The following is a 24902-nucleotide window of genomic DNA, read 5'->3' on the forward strand; positions in this document are numbered from 1 at the left end:
TAAATACTTATATGAGTTCAGATATTATTGTCAAAGTATATAAAAGAATTAAACACCATTTCTCTATCAGTCTTAAGCTATATAATTGGAGCAGATGCAATTAGATAGATCATCAGATACGCATCATTGATGGATCCCAGTCTGAACATATAAAGGTCAAACTATCACAGTTGACATTTCTAGAAATATCTACAGAGACTTGGCAAGAATAATTACAATTTGTATTAATTGGCCCTAAGTGAGAGGTTTTATGATCACCAATCAATGCCACTCGACAAGAATATTGTTTTTTTCCTCATGGTCCCATTATATAGTTTGCTCTTTATACCATTTAAAAAAAATTTAAAAAAAGAAGAAGAGGAAAGGCATTATTGATGGCAAATATTAATTTGCATTCATGCCTTCAAACTCTTAATTTGGTCAAACAATTAATATAACTCCCCAAATAAAAGGCAATAAGAAAGGCATTGCATGTGATAACTCCTCTTTTAATAACTATAAACAAGGATGAGTGGGAAGTGAGGGTGGAAGTCAAAAGTCTTTCCTTGAAGAGACAAGGAAGCCTATAATAGTTAAAAGATTTGGTGAGCAATGAGCAAAGTTTCTTAACTCAATCAGAATAATTGCATCAAAAGAAAGGAAGAGAGAAGAAGAAAACCAATGAGATTTGAAGAAGGTGGAAGGAGTAATGGTAGGTAGGTTGATTGGATAAGACTAAGTTCATGAAAGTTGAGTTAAAGAGCAGTGGTATTAGTTGGAAGTAAGGTTAGAGGCAGAAGGAATCTGATTTAGGTTACATCCACCTTAGCACCATATAGTATTCTTAGTTAAAATTAACATATTTTACGTAATTACCCTTGAAAGCTTTCAAAATATCATAATTGATATTGCATTCTTTTAAAATATCATAATTGTCACATAAATCATTGTGCTCCTTGGAAAAATGAATATTTATCAATTACACTTTATATTTTATATATTTTATGATTCACAAATCGTGTTTGAGGATTTTATAACCCAACCCTCTCTTTTTCCCTTATAATTCTAATTTAACATGCTAATGTTATTTTGATTGACTAACGCCGACTAAATCTAACTAGTTATGATTAAAATTAAAATAAAATTCTAAAAGACTAGTTTCTATTGCATAGATTATTTTAAATAAATTATTTAAAATAATTTAAAGTTATCCAATAATTTATCTAATATTATAATACAAAGAAAATTATGCATGATAAAAATTGTTGATAAACTTTTGCGCTCTAAACTTCCAAAAAGAAAGGTATTTTAATTATTTGTATGTGTTTATTAACTTTAATAATAAATTATGAGGAATAGTTTACTAAAAACTAATCATAGTGGTAATTCTAAAATAGTTAAACAATTTGACTAGCAATGATGATATTTTAAACAATGTAGTGGCAAGTATGATATTTTGAAACTTTTCAGAAGCAATTATGTGTAAAGCTCTAAAATTTTAAAAAAAAACCTTAATCAAAAAAGTTAGTTTTCCATTCAAATTAAAAAAAAAATAATTATAAGACAAGCATTTAGAAAATAGTTATTGGACTCCACCAAAATAAATGACAATTTTTTTATTGAAAACTTAAACATTTGAATAAGCCACTCTAAAAAATAATGCCCAAATAGACTTCATCGAAACACCTCACTTGCCACCTCATTACCTAAGAAGAAAGCCAGTCGAATATAAAGCACTTAGCATTTTACTTGATAATTACATACACAAATTTTCTTTCTTAATAAGAATAATAATGGCTGACGAGGATGAGAAGGTTGCAATACCTTTCTTGATTAAATTAGATTCTAATAGGATATATTTCTCTAATTTATTTAATTATAGTATTTCTCTACTAGTTTACGGATTATAATATTGTATCTCTCTCTCTACTTTATGTAATTACAAAATTACTAATTTTTTATTCTTGGGTTAAAATTGTGCTTTACATCTCATGTAAATTGCATTTTGAACTCTTGATGTTCTTTGCTGGCCCAGCAGTTTTCCCCGCCTCCTCTCCACTCTAGCTGGCTAGGTGGAGGGGAGAGGGGTTTTCTCTCCCCTTAGAGGATGTTGTTTCTCTCCTCCGTTTCTCTCTTCCAATATGTCCTCTTTCCTCTTTCTTTTTCTCTTTTGTCCCCTTTTCTCCTCTGTTACCACCCATCTCATATTTTTTTCCCTCATCCACACTGTTGTTGACTGTCGTCGCTATCTGGGCTAAGTACCATGGTACTCACCCGATCCTCTCCTCGGCTTCTATGTCACCAAGGTGTATGAGACTAGGGTTGTGGATCTCCTTGGTCTCATTCTCTACTTGCTTGCACCAGTCATCGGTTTCGGTCTTAGCCCGCTCGCTACTCGCTATCTCTGTTGTCACCTCTCGCCTCGGCCTTCGTTGCCGTACCTCGCCTCGACTCATCTTGCCTAGCTTTTAACTCCATTGGCTTTAGGATCTGTCCTGCCTTGTCCTATTTTAGGCCAACTTTTTTTTTAGAATCAAATATCTATGTGGATGTAATAGGCAAATCTTTGCTCTGTATTTGGATTCATAAGTCTACTTAAATGAGGTCTTCGAGTGTTTTGTTAAATTCACTAAACTATGTCACTAGCGTGCCTGTATCCCTATCTAAGCTTGCTCCTTAATTGGGTGCTTAGCTTCTCAAGGCTCATGCTGTTCTACCTATAGTGCTGTCGATTGGGCAATGAGAGGCTTGCTTCTAAAGCATTGCTCTATCTCCTATGTTTATATAGTGCTTGAGTACATATTTTGATACTTGTGTTAACTGTTGTTCGGTCTGTAATGTAACAGTGCTTGTTCATAGAGTTTTTGTCCTATTCCCCCTTTCATTATTTGTATCAAGTTGTAATCGATTGATTGAAATGAATGAAATGATCAGCCTACGGACTTTCTTTCAAAAAAATTTCCATTTTGTTTATGACTGATAAAGTAGTAATTGAGATGTTTAAAAATGTAATTAGAATATTAAGTTTCTAACAAAACCTATTTTTGATCAAATACTCTTTTTAATTATCATTTCTTTGGTTAATTACAATTTGAATTATCAAATAGGTATTTACATCGATTTACTATTAAAGTTTCAAATAGAAATTTACCATATGTTTGTCATCTGACCTTTTTATTGACCAAAATGCCCTCTTCTTCAAACTCCCTCTTCTTCAAACTCTTGCTCTCTTATTACTCAATTTTCTTTTGTCCTCTCAAATTCTAACTCTAATATAAATCTCATCATCCATTATTATTAAACCTTCGAATTCTCCTCGTATCTCTCCCCAACCCCAATTCAAATATAAATCTCATCATCCATAATTATTAAACTCGTGATGGACAAGTAATTGAAAACATCAATCTGAAACAAACAAGGCAATCGCCTTTGTTTTCTTTTAAAACAAATAATTTAATACTTATCCCTCAATTTTATAAGAGTAAAATAACCATCTATTATTCATTTTCACATCATTCAAAGGAATTAATTGGTAGACAGAAAAAATATAAAACTATTCGAAAAAGTACATCCTCTCAAATCATCAATTAATAGAGAAAGAACTAAGGATATACAGAAAGACAGTCTTTTTACTACGAGGGAGGGAATAGATGAATCTAAAACTTTAAAATTTTCTATTTTAATTTTTAATATGAGCAAATATGTCAATTTCAATCTCTTCACTCTATCTAAATAATAGCAGATCCTTCTAAAATCTCTCCAATGTAAATGAAAGATGCTAGAATGTGAACTATCTGGGTAGAAAACTAACAAATCAATAAGAGAATTAAAAAAAAAAATCTGTGGGACTATTTGCAAGTTGAAACAAAGAATCACGAAGGAATTGGAGGAAGCTGATTCAATTGGTTCAAAAAATTCACATTTCGCAATAGAAGATCACTAAACTTTTTTTTTTAATGAAAGTCCATGGACTAATATATTCCTTAAATACCAAACGTACAAACCTCACCCTTAGGGGAGTGGGTCTAGATCTTACAAGGATCTCTCTGCTCAGCTAGGCTGGCAAGAGAGTGAGCAAGAGTGTTATTGCATCTACTCGTGAAGAGTATCTTGATATCCTGTAGCTTGTGTATTCATCATCTGCATTCTTTGACCACATTTAGGATCTCCCAGCTAATATCCAAATCGCCTATAGCATTGACTGCTTTAAACCACCGTTTGAGAGTCACTAAAAAGCCAGCACTGAGAAATCACTCTCATGTTGTGGATCTCTTTCAAACCTTCCAAGAGTGCAATTGCTTCCCCCATTTTTGCGTCGGCACAGTGTTTCAAGAATATAGATTTGCCCAAGCGAAAGGTATTCGACAATTCGCATATTGCAATACCAATGCCCCCAGGGCAACTTCCCTTCCAAGAGGTATCTACCCAGCAGATGTACTCCCCCATTGAGGGTTAACCACCTCGTCATCCTCCCTTCCTAGTATTGGGAATAGCAGTTGGCTGATGTAGCCAGAGCTTTGGTTTGCATTCATATTTGCTTCCTCTAGAATCTTAGTAGGGCAAGACTTCACTTGCCTAAATACCTAGTTATTTCTAGCTTTCCGGATGGCCCACATAATTGAGAAAGCCAATGATAGCTGCTCGGTTGAGAAGGAGTCGCTTAGCTCCATGATCCACAGGTCCAACCTCGAGGGGCAGTTGTCAAACTTGCAACTCAAACTCGAGGCAAACCAAACAACTCTAGCCATATTTCACCCTACCAAAAGGTGCTCTATAGTCTCGTTCTCTGATTTGCAAGTAGTGCAGGTTGTGGAGATGGTAGAGATGTGTTTATTCAGCACTAATAGTATTGGAAGGGCATCCGCCACACAACGCTAAATGAAAGTTCTAATGCGTGGTATTGAGTTGTTCTTGCGCCAGATGATCTTCCACAATCTCTTCATGGTACTTTGGTTTGATGAGCTCGCCAAGTCTGCATCACAGCGGACCTTATAGAAGGATTTTGCTGAGAATACTCCTATTGGGGTGTACGTTCAAATAAGCTTATTTGGGTAAGCCGTTGCTGCTGGATTTACTTTGATATTGAGGATTGTTGAGGTGATGTCCTCTAGGAAGATAGACCGAGCCCGAACTACCCATGGGTGGCACGGGCCAGCCTTTTGCCCGCCCACCCCGGCCCGAAAGCCCGCCCGTTTGGCCCGCAACTAGGCCCACCCGTTTTGCTACAGTAGCCATCCGTTATGCTAAAGTAGCCCGGCTGTTCTGCTACAGTACTTTGCCCATTTTGCTATAATATTTTTACTTTTGCTATAGTAAATTTTTTTGGTATTGTACCGTTTTGCATTATTTTAAGCACACCTTAAAATTTTTTTGATTTATTTTAATTATTTTTTAAATGGAGGTATAGAAATAATTAAAAAAAGAAGAAGCTAATAGTAAAAAAAATTCTAAAAATAGCTAAAATATGGGTTGGGTTGAGTGATTGGTGGGTCGGGCCAGCCCAATCTCTCACGGGCCGACGGGCAGTAACAGGCTAGATTTCTAGCCCGGCTCGAACCCGGCCCGACCCGAGTGATTGGTGGGTTGGACCGTGAATAAATACTTAAGCTCGGTTGGCTTGAAAAGCTCGGCCCGAACTTAGCCCGGCCTGGCCCGACCCGAGTGATTGGTGGGTCAGGCCGTGAACAAATACTTAAGCCCGGTTGGCCTGAAAAGCTCAGTCCGAATCCGGCCCAAATCCGACCCGACCAGCCCGATAATCATGTCGAGACTCATACAAGCATAAGAGAACAAGTGGCATTTTCGTAACTTCGGACTAGAAAGAGAAATTGACGTATAAACCCTTCTCTCTCCTCATCATTCGTGCTTTCGGGGTTTCTCTAGGGTTTTCTTTTTTCCTCCTCCTGCCTACCGACGCATCTCCTTTGGATCCATCACCATGACGGCCCAGACCCAGGAGGAGCTCCTCGCGGCGCATCTCGAGCAGCAAAAGATCGACGTGAGCTCTCTGGATCCTATTCCTTTTGTTTCTTTCCCTCGATACTATTAGTATATAAAATTTGTAGTTTTAATTGCTTGAAGAAACATTCTTTTCCTAGTGTTCATGAGAAAATTTACCTTTTTCTGTGTTGCTTCTTTCAATTTTTTCTTCGGTTGCTGTTACAATTCGAGAATTCATCTGAATTAGTTTTTAGCCATAAGTACGTATGCTTATGAAAGTTATCATCTTGAAGTAAAGTCTGTGAGGGTCGTGCCTACATTTCAAGAAAAAATGATATTTTATCTAGTTAATCCTTTCGTTCTTAATTTGCAAGACTGGTATTTCTGAATTGGGAGAACAGGTGGTACTACATTTATAAGAAATGGACAAATTAAAGGACCTCTTTTTTTGTAATAGTTAGTGGTATGTGCTTGAATGAGGGATTGATGGCACCTTAAAGCATGAGTGAGCACAAGAGGGTACTCTAGTTTCCTTCTGTTATGCAAATGAAAACCCAGGCACTGAATACCTAATATTTTCCTTCTGGGAATGAGGAAAAAAAATGAATTGGTAACTCCACATTTATTTCTCTCTCAAAAGAAAAGTCCACTTTATAGGGAACTAGTAGTTGTACTAAATTAGTTCCTGTGGAGAAGATTGCTAGATGCCAAGTAAGTTAAAAAGGCAAACTTGGTTACTTTGTTTTAGAATCAAGTTTAGGCACAATTGTCATTGATAAAAACTTAAGCTTTTAAAGATGATGGTGAATTCCCACATGTTACTACACCATTGAATCCCACCAAACCTCTCGGTCAACTAAAATAAAACCTCCACAATTTAGTTCAACATCGACGTTTTGGATCTATTAAACATGTCTTGTGCCTAGATGTGAGGGGAATTCTTAGAATATAAATGATAAAGTTGCTGTTCTCTCTTTGCCTCTGATTACTGAGTTTCCTTCGCATTGATCTTATACTAGACAGTTGGAAATTTGGAAGTAATGTTATTGGGCCTTCTTGTTTTTGCTCTAGAGTTTCTTATTTGGAAACATCTCCTCCTTTTCTCAAGGTCAATACCCAATATAATGTGGTCTGTTGCTTTAGGTTTTTTCACCTATTTTTTTGGCGAAATACTTGTTTGATTTTTCTATTTCTCAGTGTTTGTGATTTGTAGATTAGCTGTGGATTTCATGCTTGCTTATGTACGGTGGATCAAATTTAGCATGGGTAGCTGAAAAATAAAGCACATGCCAAAATTGCTGCTTGTTTTCTCATAGTTTTGTTCTCTCTCCTGATTGGCACATATAAGATGATGAGAAAAGAATATCTGTTTGTCAGAAGTCAATGTTTGATCAGCAGTCAGTTATACGAGCAGAACTTATTGTAAAATCTCAATTCTGTACAATTTGGTGATTCTTATTGGCTTTAACTAGGAGGAAGGTGTTAAGTCAATGTTAGGGACATTCATTACATAAATTGAATTAGATTAATCTAGGCACCAGGCAGTTTTGTCTATTTATCCTGAGAAGTCGTTATCTTGGGCATGCCTTACCTTTTTGTTTAATAATTGAAATATCTGACTGCATTCATCTCCATAAACATATCAAATTACTGCAAATGCTGATTACTATCAAGTTAAGGATTTGAATCCCTTGTAAATTGATGATAAATATTCTGTTCGTTAATGGAATTATCTCTTAGATTCTCTGTGATTTAATCTCATTTGCCAGATTTCTTAGAAGTGGCATAGAGAGTTAAAAATCCTCAATCTGTAAAGTTGAGATGTCTCGTCTATTTTAATACTAGCCCCTTAATCTACATTCACTATCTTTTAATCGTTTCTTCATCATATATTCCCTTTTCCACTAGTTCTCCTTGTTTTTCTAGTTTCCTTCTTTTTAATCATAGGGACATAAGAATATGTACCAAGTAGATACGAACATTGTCAATGTTTGAGTAAAAGCAGCCGGTCTTGCATGCATTTTATATAACCAATTCTTAAATGATAATAATATAAATATATAAACAAATGCATGGCAAGGTTATTTTTTCTTTTGTCTTGTGTGCAAGACTGCACGTGTGCTTTTATCTTAGTTTACTTGGTCAAGAATTAGCTAGTGGGATGCATTTTAGAAGGGAACTTTTTATTGGAAGTACATCTTAGAATTGAAATGGTTTGGATAACTTGACCAATCAGTTATTCTAATTAAAAATGCAGATATGCATTTACATGGTACAAATCATTGTATATGCTAGCTTCCATTGGGCTTTTATCGATCTGGGAGTTAATATGATGTTCAAATGTGATATGAGTAATGTTCAATTGTATGAGCTACTTGCTCATCTTTGAGTTATTGCTTCTTGATTTGACATTTTTCATAACATGTGAGTGATGATAAAATGGAAAATTAGTCATCTCTAAGCAAGTAACATTTACCAAATATTTGTTTGCTTGTATTTTAATCATGTAGCTCACAAAAGTTTTCTAAGTTCTCTTAGCCCCCCAATCATTTCAAGAATAATTTTTTTCTTATTCTGGAATATAGTATCTTATTCCAGAATAGTAGCTAAATATCATAATAAGTCTATTTTATAATACAAATATTATTAATCAAATTACATTCTATGCCACATAAACTATTACTAATTTACCTTTGATATTTATCTCATCAATCTACTTTATATCAAATCATAGGGTATTTATTGTAATTTCATAAAAGACAAAATATCTTTTTCCTATATTTTACTTCACTTTATATCACATTAAAATTAATTATTACATCTTTATTCTAGAATACTAGTATACATATAAATAGTTATTCCTAGAATAAATACCTTATTTTGGGAATAATAAATAAGATTACCAATTCTAGAATTGTCTTTATTCCTAAAGCGACTGATGCCTTAATGTTCTAAAATGATGTTTTCACTTTTTTCTGCAATAAAACAATAGTTATGCTTCTTTCTTTATAATCTGCAGCGATCTTTTATTTTACTTAACGACTTAGAAGTTAGAATCACATTAAGGAGTAACACGAAAGCCCGCCTATGCCATAACTTCGTGAGCCTCTATGTTTGACTTAATAGAGGCATGATAGTGGCACACTGGTACTACTAACAAGGATATTCCTTGCATTAAATTTTTATTTGGTCAACTTAAGCTTTAAAATTGTATCTTCTAGTTGTCTTTTTGTGTTGATATTTGGATAATATTGTACTTGAGAAATTGTAGCTTTGTATTGCAAGTTTGCAACTATTAGCAGCTGACTTACCTTGTGTTTCAAATATTGGCAGCCTGACGATCCTATTGTTGAAGATGAGGAGGATGATGACGATGAGGACGACGATGATGAGAAAGAAGAAGATGATGTTGAGGGTAAGTCAGCATGTTCCCTAGCCACTCAAAAGGGATCCTGCGCTTTTTCTTACAAGTCTTAAACATATCCAGCTGAGCTGCTCAATTGGGTGTAGTGAAAAGGACAAATTTACTTCTCTACCAACCCCACTTACCACCACTACACAAACCACTGTGCATTTTTTCTATTTGTGCACTTGTATCTTCAATATGTGCAGCTTGAGAAACTATGTTACTTCAATCAGCTTTGTGATTAGTTGCTGCACTTTTCATTGTTAAACCTCCTTCTGCAGTTTTGCCTTTTGCCAAGATTAATCTGCTTCTATAATGTTCTTCTATATTGCTACTTGATTTCTCTTTCTTTTCATAAAGACTCGTAGGCCAATAATATGCCGTGTGCATTCTTATCATAAAATTTTGGAGTCGCAAATGTTTCAGTAATCAAATAATCTACATTTGCAGGACAAGGTGGTGATGCTAGTGGAAGATCAAAGCAAAGTAGAAGTGAGAAAAAGAGCCGTAAGGCCATGCTGAAGCTTGGCATGAAACCTATCACTGGTGTCAGTCGTGTTACTGTGAAGAAGAGCAAGAACGTGAGCTCTTTATTTCCTTATTACCCAATTTGTTCAATGGAAATCCTGTATAACTAGTTTTTGTTGTCTTCCAGGTATTGTTTGTCATTTCAAAACCAGATGTCTTTAAGAGTCCAAATTCAGACACCTATGTCATTTTTGGAGAGGCAAAGATTGAGGATCTTAGCTCTCAGCTGCAGACGCAGGCTGCAGAGCAGTTTAAGGCTCCTGATCCAAGCCACGTGATCTCAAAGCCTGAGACGTCTGCTGCGGCTCAGGATGATGAAGAGGTTGATGAAACAGGCGTTGAGCCAAAGGACATAGAACTGGTGATGACTCAAGCTGGGGTTTCCAGGTCTAAGGCTGTCAAGGCACTTAAAGCTGCAGAAGGTGACATTGTCACTGCCATCATGGAGCTGACAAATTAATTTTCTTTGATTTCTGGAAATTGGAGCTCGTCTTTCTCTGTTGATCAGTTTTCTCATGTTTTATGTGAAAGATGAATTCATATATTTCTTCTACCTTTTATGTTCCACCTGTGATGTTGTATCACTGATCTCGCTCATAATTATGCTGTTTGAGATTTTTGAATTAATGCCACTTGTTGAGAATTTTAATATTTTTGGCTGTTTAAGGTCTTACTGTGCTACTGAGGCCTGTAAGGTTGTCTTCTTTGCTGTTTTGCATCATGTCATCGTTAGCTGCTGATGTTGCTTTTGTGATGCTGCGCGACATTGGTAGCTTTTAAACCATCTTAAATGATCCAACGATACCTTTACTGTAATAGCTCGATTTATGCTGTACGGGTATAATTGTTTGAATTGCCGAAATGGAGTGGCATATTCTATCAAATGTTAGGACCTCGTTGCTTTCCGAATGATGCGTGCTTCTGGAATTAGATTCTGGTATATGTAATTGAAAAGGAATCAGGAAGCAAAGTTACCTTATTTTTTAGCAGATGTAGCGATAGATAATAAATGCATATTATGTGATAATTTTTTCCAACGTAATTAAATTTATTATGTGATAATTTTTTCCAACGTAATTAAATTTGTCAAGTCTTAGCCTTTTGAAGCTTGGGAAAGCAAGTTTGATCGAGGATTGGATTTGATTTTGAAATGAAATTGATAAAAAATCTCAATTTGGTTACCCCAGACAATCTTAATTGTAGAGGATTTACCATTAAGTTGAAGTTATTACAAAATTGATCTACAAAGAATTTTGTAGATTTCAAACGTAGCTCTAGATCACCAACATGGACTTCTTTCCCGTTATAGCAATTTTCAAACAGTATCAGTATGAAATCACTGTCAAAGCAACAGATTATTAATGAAAATAAATTCTCTGATAAAATTCCTATTAGAGTATACAGGCATATAGCCAAATGATTACATCCATGAAATTTCATTAGAGATTATAACTAAGGAGTGCTTTGGCACGATGGAATTCAATTAGAAAAATGTTGCTAATTGTTTCCCAAAGGCTTAGAATAACACATCCTTCTTTATCACCAGCTATGGGGGAAAAAGAAAAGTACAAAATCATCAAACTCTCCATGAAATATCTGCGACGGGTATCAGATTAACTATACTTTTCCATATAGCCAAAAGAGTGAATTTTGGATAATGAACAATAGTTGCATTAAAAAAAAAATTCCTTCATGGTTTCCAAACACAGGAAAGTAATCACTTAGAATCTGGTTAAACAAACACTACAAATTCTTAGTACTCAACACAAAATATACTTAATAAAATCCCTTGGGACAAGAAGCTCAATCTCGTTATTCTTGAAGCATATGCCTAGGTTGGGTTAAAAAAAACCAAAAGATATATTAGGATTCCCCGAAACCGTGACCCACCGAAATGCTTCTAGATACCAAGTTAACCTTCTGATCCTTAGATTTTGTTGAAGGCCACGATGTCACAACTCTGAATGTACTCATTACAAGGCTCAACAGTGAGGCGCTCCTCAATAAGGTCGTCAACTGAAACAAGGTCATCTACAATGGTCATCATGATCTGCAGCTTCTTAATACCATAACCCACAGCCACAAGCTTTGCTGCAAAGAGAAACAGAGCAAATACAAAATGGAATGAGCGGTTAACAAATTGTGAGAAAAAAGGAACATAAATTATACAGGGCATAAGATATAGTTTCCGCACATGCTCCCCATAAAAGGCCTGGCATCTCGATACTACGAACAGCCTCCTCCAACTTTTTCATGTCAGTTTCATCATCCCAAGGCTTGACGTCCAGAAGGACAGATGACTTTCCACCTAAGAATAAAACTTATATTAGTCTTGAAAGTATATGGAGTTGATTTCTAGAAGTAGGAAACAATATCATTGGAAGGAGTGAAACTAAAAACTTTTGATTACATGAAAACTTACTTTCTTTCTTCTTTGAAGAAGCTTTAACAGCTGCCTCTCGCACCTCTGCTGCCTTCTTTTCCTCTTCTGTCTCATCACCAAAGAGATCCAAATCATCATCATCATCTGCAGCCTCCTGGAGGAAAATTAAGAAATATGACTGGTAAGTTAAAGAATGAAAAACAGGGAATATGTTAAATGCCCCAAAATTTCAAGTTCATTAACTTACTTGAACTATATGTTTATGTATATAAGTGCTTATATGTATGTGTATATATATAGATGCATTATATATATATATATATATAAATATATATAAATAACAGTGTTTAAATCCAGGCAAAATAGATGTGGGCAGTCAAGGAATTTTGATAGTGCATATGAAGGTGGAAGCATATGCAGCCATTCTCAATTCCTATTTGAATTGCTTTAATGTCCAAAATAAAAGGAAATCTTCCAAAGAATCATTGATAAAATATTAAAGGATCATGAGAAGATGAATAATAATAGCCATCTGCATTTATATATGATTAATTATTTTCATTACAATGGAAGAGTATGATTGAGAAAATATCATATGGAGTCCTCCTCACACAGTTGTTAATGGGGCATTTAGAAGGGTTAAAAAAAAGCTTCACTAAGTAGGTAGGTACCCTGATACATGGAGGGAAACGTTCAATACTGACTTTTCCTCTTATGTGAAATAGGTACATTGCTATGTAATCTATCATAAAGGTTCCTATATATGGCAAACTTATCATTTTGATGATCACCTTGGACTATGTAGGAATTTATTGTTGCAAACATCCTAATAAAAATGAAGCATTCTAGACTAACGTCAATTCAGATATCTGAATCAAAGGCCTCTCCCCTCTTAAGACCAAGAAATTCTAAGATAAACAATCTCCACAATTTTTAAGGGCATTCAATATATGGTAAGATTACATACTACAATCTCATATAATCACAGTAAGGATAAAGAAACAGTATTTGATCAATGCACCATTTCACCATCACCAAAATGCAAACTGACAAAAATAATAAATAAATAAATAAAAATAAAGAATAAAACAAATCACCTTTGCAGCCTCTGTAACAGGTGCAGGAGCTGCAGCTGCAGCTTGGCTTCCGATTTTGACTCCAAGAGCTTTACCAGGAAATCTGAAAATAAATACAATTAACTATAAGAAAACAAGACAACACACCTATATGGATGTTGAAATCACTAGCGAAATGAGCGACTAACATTCTCGCATTTTAGATCAAATCAGCCTATATATTAACTATAAAAGGAGACCACAATTTATTACCAATGAGAAGTTTCATGCAAATACAAAGGTTAGGTACCTATCGAAGATGTAGTTAACATCAGCTAAAATTTTAAATGAAAGAAGCTACTGGTTTTCCACACATTATGATGCATTCCAACTAGAAATTAAATAGTAAAACATTTCTTTCTACTGGTACCATATACCATTATCAAGATCTTAAATTTCATCATATGTCAAGACTTTCTCAACAATATCTCGCTGGTTCATATTTCTGATCATTGAACTTGAAAACTACTGAATCATAAAGACTTAAAGAGTGTGATTTATCGTATGCCATGAGTCTTTGAGATACCTATTCTTTTAATTTTGATCACAGAAATGTTTAACTTAGGAGTTATGAAAGTTTATAGATCTTACCTTGGATTACACGAACTTTTTCAATAAAAATAATAGTTATTGCTAAATTGATCACATTCTTCTAGTATGCAAAACAAAAAAAGTGAGCAAGATAACAAAACATTGATATGAAAGAGAAGAGTGAACCTGAGTGACAGTGCCAAATACATTAGCTGTAACGTTTAAAAGATTTCTTTCATCAGGCGGACAGATAGAAATAGGTTGTATAGTAATAACAGAATTAAAAAGAAGATAAAGTGAAAGAAATAACAAGTCAATACTCAATAAGCAGGAAACACGAAAAAACTAAAACACATGGTAACTCTCAAGAGGGTAACCCAAACTTAGGAAACAGATATTTACCAATGGAATATTGTGCAAATTAACCATGTCTTGAGTCTTCAGAGTCGAAATAACTAAATTTTATGCAAAGAACCAATACCATATGATTTAGGATCTAAAAAGCATCCAAATTCAGCATAAACTAGAGAAATCGTCGAAATACACTGAAGCAGTGAGCTGCAGTCCAAAGCTTTAAAGCCAGCTAAGTTTAACATTAGTAGAAAACCAACTACATCAATCCACAAACCTTGGAGCAAGAGCTGCAGACACGCTCTCATACCAAGAGGATGCATTCGGAAACCCTGCTGCAGGCTTCGAGGAAACCGCACCGAAGACTTTGACGTCATCCTTGCTTATCAGATCTCTGAAAATAAATAAAAAAACCAATGAGAAAGATCAGGTCTTTTCTGTTAAACAGACCATCAACATCGTAACAATCCAGAAAGGATACAAATTTGATTGAATTATGATATTGAATCCTAATAACACATCATAAATCTCCAAAACTCAATTGAACAGAACTTTTTAACGAGCTCATGGATCTGAAAGTTATAAGCTTTGCAGCTCGTAACCCAATCAAAAGAAGAAAAATCACATTTGAAGTCAAGAGATTGATCAAACAAAAGATTTGAGAATTTACCCGGAGATGAAGGACTTTCCAGAGAGGAATTCGTCGAGGGTTTTGAGACCGGATTCAGTGTGGAGATCAGAGAAGGAGACCGCCATTGGATCCGAAGAAGATGGAACGGGATCGGAGGAGGATTAGATTAGAACGGTGCTTAAAACCCTAAAACTCAGAGGAAAGAGGAGGTGCCGTTCGGAGAGAGAGTCTATATATAGTTGATGCTATAAGAAAGCCCTAAAAATGTACACAGGAATGAGTGATGAGGAATATTCCGAGGCATAGAAATTATCACCGTCCAAATTGCGATTAGATTTGTGCGTTCGATGAAGGGCTGAGATCTATCCATTTTGTGGCTCGATTGTGCCTGATCAGCCCGGCTCGTGTCCGAGTTTGGACCGAGTCGAGCTGATAGAAATACAACTCGTATGTTAAACGGGTTAAAAATTACAAACATAATATGATAATTGAATATATTACAGGAGCAAGTACTGACCATCATAGTTCTTTTATTAGGTGGGTTGTATTAGTAAATTAATATTTTTGAATATGTTAGACGTGCTAAAATATGTTTTTTTTTTATTATAAAAGAGCTCGTAGACTCAAATTTCATTGATAGTCATGGGAACATTCAGGGATAAGTGCTGGGTCAGTCCATTCATAGTTTGTACCCAGAGTTACAGCAAGCCTAGCTAGTGAGTGGGCCATTGAGTTGTTGCAACGACTCGTGAAACAAATCTTAACAAAGTCAAGGTTAGCGAGAACATTCTTGCAATCATGAATAATGGGCTCCACTGCCCACGCGCGCAATTGCCTCAATTCATCGTACTGACTAGAGTCTGAGAATCACTGTAGATATAGCATCATCTTGTTGTGTATCTGCATTTTAGCTCTTTCAAACCTTCAAGGAGGGCAAGTGCTTCACCCACCAAGGCGCTCTCGCACTGTTGCAAGGGCACAGCTCTACCCAGAATAAAGGTGCTCGGATACTCGCTGATGAAGATTCCTGCACCTCCTACATGACTTCCCTGCCATGAGGCATCCACTTAGCAGGAAACATCCCATTCCTTGCTATTCGTCCCATCTAGATCCAGCTCGCAATCCTTGCTTGAGTTGGCTTGCACCGTAGAAGTAAGCTTAAGCTCATGACATGATATTCTTTGTGCGTTCGCCAGAATTTCAAGTGGTGCAATCTCTTTTCTTTTGAAAACCCAGTTGTTGCGGGCTTTCCACATGATCCACATGATAGAGAACCCAATTATTCCGAGGATAGGTTCTTCTTCACTAATAGCAGCCATGCATCTAGACAAGAAGTAATCCCATACAACGTGAGCCCTAGCCTACTCGCAAACTAAATTGTCCTAGCATGCCTACACCTTAGCAGTAAGTGCTCCATAGTTTCTTCCTCTTCCTTGTAGATCGGGCGGGGACTTTCTAGCATAGGTATTCTTCTGTGCAAGATATAGTTCACCAAAATACACTTGTTGACACTTCGCCACATGAAGGTTTTCACTCGAGGGATAGAGTTGCCTTTCTAGATGGCTTTCCATAGGGACTTGAGATCCCCGTCAGAAGAGGAGGTGATGCCTTAGCCACTTGAGAGGACCTTATATGAAGATTTTGTGATGAAACCTCTAGTAGCGTCCCTTAACCAAACCAGCTTGTCCTCCAGTGGAGATGGTAGGCTACATAGATGCATTCTTAGTATTCGATTAGCTATAATATAGGGAAAGAGGGTTTGGATGAGTTGGACGTTTCATGGCTGCCCATGCATGAGATCCTCAACACGAGCCAATCCACCAAGCAAGCTCATACCACTCAGGTCCATTCCCGGTATTCAGGGGTCCTCAAGAATTGAAATGGTGTCTCCTTTCCCGACGAACTAGTAGAAGTTACTTCTAACAAGGTTCCTGACTCTAATAATGGAATTTCAGACCCAAGTGGTATTTCCTTTCGCTCTAGCAGCCCATACGGAACTGTTGGGGACGTATCTTGCTTTAAGAATTGCAACCCAAATACTGTTGAGGTTCTTTAACAGTCTCTAAATAAATGGTGTCTCCTTTCCCGACGAGCTAGCAGAAGTTGCTTCTAACAAGGTTCTTGACTCTGATAATGAAATTTCAGACCCAAGTGGCATTTCCTTTCGCTCTAGCAACCCATACAGAACTATTGGGGAAGTATCTTGCTTTAAGAACTGCAACCCAAATACTGTTGGGGTTCTTTAACAATCTCTAAATAATCTTAGTTATTAAATCTCTATTCGCATCCTGTAACCATCATACCCCCAAACCACCATTTGGCGCCAGCTTGCATAATTGGTCCCATGCCTTAAGGTAGAGATGCCTTCTACCATCGTTGAAGCCCCACCAGAAGTCTCACATCAGGTTATTTAGATCTTTGATAATGGTGGATTGTTGATTTCTCAAAGTTGATTGCTTGGTTCTTAGCTTCTGGTTTCGTTGCCGCCCTGAATAGTAGGAGGTCATCTGCAAACATAAGGTGGGTAAGGGTCAGAGCTCTTCTGGCCAATCTGATCCCCTTTAGACTTTTGGTTCTTTGCTCATCTTCCAAGATTAGTGAGAGAACGTTGGAGCCTAAGATGAAAAGATATGGGCTTAGAGGGCATCCTTGACGCAGTCCTCTTGAGGGATGGAAGGAGCCTTCGGACTGTCCATTGATGTCCATCGTGAGAGAGGTAGTAGCTGTGCAAGTGAGCACTTGATCTGAAAAATCATCCGAGAAACCATATATTCTTAAGCAATCCCTAAGGAATCACCATTCCATGCGGTCGAACACTTTTGAAAGATATGCTTTGATCATGAATTCGCCCTGTTTGGATTTGGAGGTTTTTAGATGGTTGATCATCTCTTGGGAAAGAATTTGATTGTCCAAGATTTGCCTGTCGGGGATGAAAGCATTCTGGGCTTGGTTGATGAGCTCGTTCAATATTGGCTTGATTTTGCTAGCTAGGAGCTTAGAGATAATTTTGTAGCTCGTGTTGCAGAGGCTTATCAGCCGATAGTCCGAAACATTTGAGGAAGAGTTTTTCTTTAGAATAAGGACTATACTGGATCTATTCAGAGCCTTATCCAGCTGCTCCGTGGCGAAGAAAACCCTAACCTCAGCGCAAACAATAGACTTAAAGTCTGGCCAGAGAAGGTGGTAGAAGCACAAGTCCGGTCCAGGGACACGATCCGGATTAAGGCTCCTAATTATAGATCCAATCTCCTCATCCGAAGGAATCTTCATTAGCTCACTGACAGTTTCAGAATGGATCACTAGAAAGGAAACTTGTTTGAGTTGCTCGCAGTCCAGGATGGAGGGAGGGTTTGAGGATGTGAATAGAAGCTTAAAGTGCTCATGAAAAGCCTCTCTAATGCAGTTTGGGTCTTGCGTCTAGACGTCCTCTTAAACTTTGAGTTGGTAAATACCATTTCTTCTCTTCATAGCCGTAGCTGTGGCGTGGAAGAACTTGGTGTTCTTATCTCCCCACTAAAGCCACTTAACCCTACTTCTTTGGTGCCAGTATATATCTTCTTGTAGGAGAAGCCTTTCATGTTGACATCTAAGAGCTGCCTCCCTAATCCAATTTGATTCAGTGCTAGTTTGAGATTGCAGATCCAAGATTTCCTTCTCCAAGGTATTAATGCTGGCTCAGAGGTTGCCAGCATGGGATTTGGACCAGTGCTTGATCTTCTTTATGAACTTGGATGTGCCAAAGACCTGCCAGGTTTGTAGGAAGAGGACCAAGCTTCTTTACAATATGGCACAAAGGATTCTAGCATGGTCCACCAGTTCTCGAACTTGAACTTTCTCTGACCTTTTTTTGACTGCAGGGGAGGTGTTAAGAAGTAGGGGATTATAATCACTCGACATGGCAAGCAGGTGAAGAACATTGGCATACAGGAAGAGTGAGCACGAGGTGGGAGAGGCTAGACTTGTAACACCCGCCACCAAACATAGGCCCCTCATGTGGGTGAAACCCACGTGATTTCCACATAACTTGTTGGTCAAGATTTCAACACAATAAACTGCAGAAAGCCCTACATTTCCACAAATAATACAAATAAAAAAGAAGCATGTAATACCGTAGGCCACAACAAGTGCCAAAATACATATCCGTAGATAGATGCAATTGCCCACACAGGGGCTACAAGCCATCTAGCTTAATTTACAAGAATAAATAAATAAGAGAAATTAATGATAACTCTTCGCCAACTTCGCCACAAACTCTGGCTCATTTACTAATCTGAAAATATTTCTACCAAAAGGTGGTGAGCATAAAGCCTAGTAAGTTTCTATTTCTACAGTCTAAAAGTAGTGCAATAAATGATGCAACAATAAGTAAATATAAATATGCGCATCATGTTCAAATTAATGTATCAGTATCCCATACTCAACATGTTCATCTAATGCGCACATGCATTAGCAATCAATAACCTACTATGCATTAATTTTGGACTATCAAGTCTTCAAACTTGAGCTCACATCGAGCTCCGCCCATAAGCCATGTAAACACTACACCACATAATATTCATCACCTCAGACCACCAAGTCTGTAACATAGGCTCATGCAAAGCTATGCTCGTAGGCCACATCAATACTTACACCTGACTACACACATACCCTCAAAGGAGGTTAGACCTTAGCGGTAGAATCGCCAGCCCATCACCCGACAAATAGCATGATCGATTGTCCGCCACTGCAGACTAAAGACCTCAATTGTAAGCCCATCGCATAGGTCAATATCGCACATCGATACTACGATTTGAACCCTCGGCTCCACATCATCGCACCATCATGTGGAAATCATGAGTCGTCGCTCGCAGACATCCTCACCCTACGTCATCGGGTACTACATCATCCTACCCTTCTCTCTCTATCTTAAATACTTAAAGGGTATGACTCTCGTCCATTGTAGTAAATCGCCTATCGCTTGGCGAAACGGCTACCTAATTGTTTGTCATCAACATATTGAGATCATAGGTATGGGCCCTAATATATATAAATATAATAATATCCTCTGCCCCTAACCTTACCTGGGAAGATTTCGGGGACTATCGAGATGTAGTAGTCACCTCCCTAATAGTCGTGCACGTGTGCAAGTGGCATGATATTATACAACACAACAAGTATAATGAAACACACATCATTATCATATTTTGTGTGCTAACACAGATATTCATGCCTAATAAATATGCACAAAAATCATGATATGCAAAATCTTACTGAACAACAAAATAAAATTAACATGCCCGACGTGCAATAATAACAGTAAGGAAAATATATACACATGTATGACATGAATGTGATGATGTCATAAGGTAAGTTATTTCTTTCTCTACACTACTCCTAAATTATATAAGTTTTACTTGCCTGAATTGCTTTCCTAATACTAGCTGTAATTGTGCTACGAGGTCAACTTCATAAGGTACAGAGTCTTCCTCGATAAGGAAAATAATAAAAATCATAAGCACAATTACCTACCACTGATTAATTAAATACCTTACTAACGTTCGCTATAAGCTTAGGTATGTCCATATAAGAATTCTTTTATTTAATTAGATAGGTAGGACTAACATAGCTATACCAAGGCCTAACGCGTTATTAAACGTACTAAAAAATATTTTCCTCAAATTACTGCCCAAATTTCTATTATCAAATTTACAAAATATTGCATAGATAATATTTAATTAATAAGTTTTGTTAAATAATGCAACTTGCTTTATGTCATTTTCTTACATTGATCTGCATTAATTCTTTGAGCCCAACTAGGCCTAAAAGCCTCATGGGCTAGGCTGCAGCCCACCCACCAACAAACTTGGGCTGGGCTACCAGCAGTCCAAACCCACGACAAACTTGGGATGGGTTGCCTGCAGCCCAAACCCACCACATGGGTTGGGCTGCTGCGCCCAAACCTAACATAACTTGGGCTGGGCTGCCAGCGATCAAAACCACCACATGGGTTGAGCTGCCATAGCCCAACCAAGCCCAAGTTGGGCTAAGCAACCCAACTCAACAACCCCCCATCCCCCTACCACCTTCTTCCTCTCACCCAATTGAAGGCCAACTAAGAGGAAAGAGCTGGTTGCCAGCGTGCACCACCGCTGGCAGCCGAGTCGATGCACCGACTGACATCCACGGTGGGTACAACACCCGAGGTGCAACCCAGTCGGAGGCCGAGCAAGGAGTCCTCAGTAGGTTGCGGGCTCCACGATGGAGGAGGGGGTCACCGGTGGTCCCCGCTATCGACACCCCCAATTGATCACACCAAATGCACCCATGCGACGCACACAGCCCACACGAGGTGGCGCACGACTGGCCGAGGCAGCCGGTGGCAAGCAAGCCCCACATTAAGGCTGGCGGCTAAGGGGATGAGTCGCCCGATGATCCTGACCACACTGGCACCAAAGGACGACGCCGAAAGCTTTGTCTCACAAAGAAGGAGACTTTCGAGCAGCCAATGGGAAGAGATGGCGTCGACAATGGCTGAATCCACCTACGACAGCTAGCGGGAAGAGGCCACTTGGTGTGGCCTCTCCCTAAGGTGAGAAGAGCCCACGAAGGGCCCCAACCATGAGAGCTTCACGAGATAAAGCTCCTAGGATCGGCATGGTGGCGACCCGAGATCGTCGACTGGCCAATTGCCTGACGAGACTGAATGAGAAAGAAGACGGGGGAAAAATGCTAAAAATGCAACTAAAATAAATTAACTAGTACCAGTCCTAAGGGACTCACTGGTGAGTTGTTCCGCTGCAGCGGCATGCTTCGGTGACGCGCCAGGCTGACGAGAAGCTCAAAGGGGAAACGACTACTAGGAGGGAGAGAAGGAAAGAAGGAAGAAGAGAGAGAAAAAGAAAGGAAAGAGAATAAAAAGAGGGCAGCGCGCATCCCTTGCACGCGCGCTCGATTTTTTTTTTTGGATTTGGGATTTGGCATGTTACAAGAGTTCGATCCAGCCGTTCTTTGGTCAAGCTACATGGCGTCCTTCTATTGGACCACGTAAATGCCGGACTTGCAAAGCCAAGATCAACCAGCCTAGAGGTGTGGATCCAATTAGCAAAGTCCTCGTGGTGCTTAGGTGTGATTACGACACCTCCCGTCTTCTCAGCCGCAATTCTGATGCTATTAAAGTCCCCACCACAGCACAACGAAAAAGTAGAGTTGAGCATGTAGGTGTTTATCTTGCTCCACAGCAATCTATTTTCAATACGGCGGGGGTCACCATAGATGCCACAAAAATCCCAATCAAGGTCAAGTGAAGGGCCATGAACTCGGGCGAAGATGTAGTTTTACTAGCTTCCAAGATGTTGACCTTCACGTTGTCATTCCACAAGAGCTAGAGGCCATCGGAGAAGCCCATCGAGGGAACAACTTCAGCATAGTGAAGCGGAAGAGTGAGGGGATAATGGAGCTTGCTTTGTCCTTACTACATTTATTCTTAGAAAGGAACACTAGATTTGCTTGAGAGCTATGGAGGAGTTTCTTGAGATTCTGGATTGTCGACGAGCCTCCACACCCATGACAATTCCACATGAATATTTTCATTGGCGTTCCAGCGGCCGATCAACCCTGGCCGTTGTACTAGATGGTTGCCTTTGGTCTTGAGCATCCTTAGAGGTGCTGAGGAGCTGGGGGGTTCTCTTTGGCAGGTGGAGTAGCTCTGTTTGCGCCTTCCTTTTCCTTGGGGAGATGGTGGATGAATGGCTAGTATCATGGTTTCGAGGTATGGCCATTGAGTTGGTTGGTTTAGTGGGAGTGGAAAGTGGTTTTGGAGGGAGCTAGTTTAACATGGGATTTGTGGTGGTGACTGCATGGGTATCGATGGGGGTGCATGGAATAGGGAGAGTGGTCGTGAGGGTAGTTTTGGGTTGCAAGATTTGAGGCTTGGGGTGCTCGAGCAATTTTTGGTGCTTGCGCCTTTTGAGTTGGGATCTAAGCCAGGCTCTCTACCCAAGGAGATCTTAGAGGGGATGTCGTCAAATTGCCTGACCTCGATGGTGACTAGTGACCCCATGCTACCGCTGAGATCAGCTATGGAATTGCTAATAACGTGCTTGGATGGAGGCATGCTCTTTAGATGTCTAGCATCCCGTCACACTTGAGGTGATGTTTGCGGTAGCTAGCGGTGGGGAGTCCAACATACCAGGGAAGAGGAGGGTACTTGAATTAGGCTTGCTCGACATGTAGGCAGTATTCCCTGGTTTTGCAAGCGGTGTCCAATCACCACTCGAACCCCAGCTTCGCTAGCTTCTAGACCGAAAAGCCTCTCCCCGCCTCGACTACGCCTCCGGCGGGCCAAGGGACCCATTGAGACATGGCATTGCGAGCTTTATCATGTCAAGTAGCTTTTGATGCATATGGACTGGAAAATCTGCCTTTACCTTAGCTTCAAGGGTACCTCTCTTCGCGTATTCTGGCAATTCGTGGCTAATGTAGCCGCAGAAGTTGCAAAACCTTGGCAACCTTTCATATTTCACTTGCACCTCATGGTTGGAGCCGTTGAGGAGGGTAACTAATAAAGAGCTGACCAATGGCTTGGAGATGTCAACTCTTATTCTCACTCTGATATACCTAGATCATTTTGAAGAGTCTAGGTCTTCTGTGGCCACCAGAATCTTGAGTCTTGCCGCCAACTTGAGTGTAGTGGAGGGGGCAAGTACTCCATTAGCAAGCCATAAAACTGGACCCAGAAATCGTTGGAGTTGAACGTCCAGCTGTCCACCGGAGAGTCTGGTGTGAACTGGTTAAGCACAAAAAGATCATGGCTGAAGGATTAGGGAGTATCGAGCCATGTCTTCCACCGATCACTCTCTTTGGCAAAGACCAAGAGGAAAACAAGCTTCCCTTCTGCTATGAACTCTACTAGCTCTTCAAGGTTCTAGGACATGATCATGGCCGACTTGAGACCTATTTGGATTCTTGCTCAGGACAGTATTTTCTTCCATAAGGGGAATCATTTCCTCCATGTCAGTTTTGGAGAGAAGAGTAGCAAACTACCAAAGGAGGGCTTCAACTTCTACCGAAGCCATGGCAGAGAGAGGGGTGAAGATAGCAAGTAGACAGCCATAGGAGTGCTGAGATAGGAGCAAGGGTTGCTGGGGAAAACCACAGAGAAAGCTGGCTGGAGCCAGGGGAAAAGATTATATTACGCACTAAAATATTTGAGAGTCAAATGAGTTATACGTAGGGGTGTAACTAGGTCCAAATTATCCATTACTCGAATCCGCTTGGAATTTGATTAACTTAGAGTCAGACCTTAATTTTTCGATCCATTTAATAAGTGGGCCCGATTTGGGTTGATTGATTTTAGATCCTATTAAATTCGGATTTAAAGTGGATTTGAATTTTGTATCTATATTTCTAGCACACACACACACACACACACACACACACACACACACACACACACATATATATGAATTCAGCGCCTGCGCTAAGCATATGCTTTAAGTACGTGCTGTGACACCCCATCAAAATTTTAGTCGAAACTGAAGTGCCATGGCAGTCCAAAGGCATTAGTGATGCAGTAGCAAAACCTGACTCAAAGGACACCGTAGTATTTAGGCTAAAGGACGACACCTCGTCGATCTTATCCCTTGTCTTCTAAGTATCTAGGAAAGATATTTGCTAGAATAACTTATTAGCTAAGTTTTCTTTCCTATATAAAGAGCTTGAGCCCACTACTTGTATTTGTTCCCACCTCACCTCTCTCTTTTGCCTTTTCCCTCCACAATTGTTTGCATGTCGGTGATATTCAACTAGTGGTTATTGTCTCTCCGTTGGTTTCCCTCACTTTGCAGTCTCCAATCTCTCCATATAAAGGGCTTGAACCCACTATTTGTATTTGTTCCCACCTCTCCTCTCTCTTTTGCCTTTTTCCTCCGCAATTGTTTGCATGTCAGTGATATTCAACTAGTGGTTATTGTCGCTCCGCTGGTATCCACCACTTTTGCAGTCTCCAACCTCTCCATCATTGGATCCCCCTGCTCACCCTTATCCTCCCTCTACCCGATC

General features: G+C 38.9%; 2 protein-coding genes across 2 annotated transcripts; one reads left to right on the forward strand and one right to left on the reverse strand.

The window, feature by feature from the left end:
- Positions 1 to 5822: 5822 nt before the first annotated feature.
- On the forward strand, positions 5823 to 10504 carry LOC140775303 (nascent polypeptide-associated complex subunit alpha-like protein 1). The gene is made up of 4 exons (XM_073118520.1): positions 5823 to 5977; positions 9253 to 9334; positions 9776 to 9906; positions 9981 to 10504. Exons 1-4 carry the CDS (start codon positions 5918 to 5920, stop codon positions 10311 to 10313), a joined length of 606 nt encoding a protein of 201 aa, XP_072974621.1. The 5' UTR covers positions 5823 to 5917; the 3' UTR covers positions 10314 to 10504.
- Positions 10505 to 11523: 1019 nt separating this feature from the next.
- On the reverse strand, positions 11524 to 15081 carry LOC140776802 (elongation factor 1-beta 2). Its single transcript, XM_073120660.1, has 6 exons — positions 14904 to 15081; positions 14511 to 14627; positions 13334 to 13415; positions 12276 to 12390; positions 12048 to 12161; positions 11524 to 11944 (listed from the first exon to the last, which is right to left on the reverse strand). The coding sequence occupies exons 1-6, from the start codon at positions 14987 to 14989 to the stop codon at positions 11781 to 11783; spliced, it is 678 nt and encodes a 225-aa protein (XP_072976761.1). The 5' UTR covers positions 14990 to 15081; the 3' UTR covers positions 11524 to 11780.
- Positions 15082 to 24902: the final 9821 nt, after the last annotated feature.

The sequence above is a fragment of the Typha angustifolia genome, chromosome 14 (assembly GCF_048772165.1).
Source record: "Typha angustifolia cultivar Huaian chromosome 14, ASM4877216v1, whole genome shotgun sequence".
Classification (NCBI taxonomy): Eukaryota; Viridiplantae; Streptophyta; class Magnoliopsida; order Poales; family Typhaceae; genus Typha; species Typha angustifolia.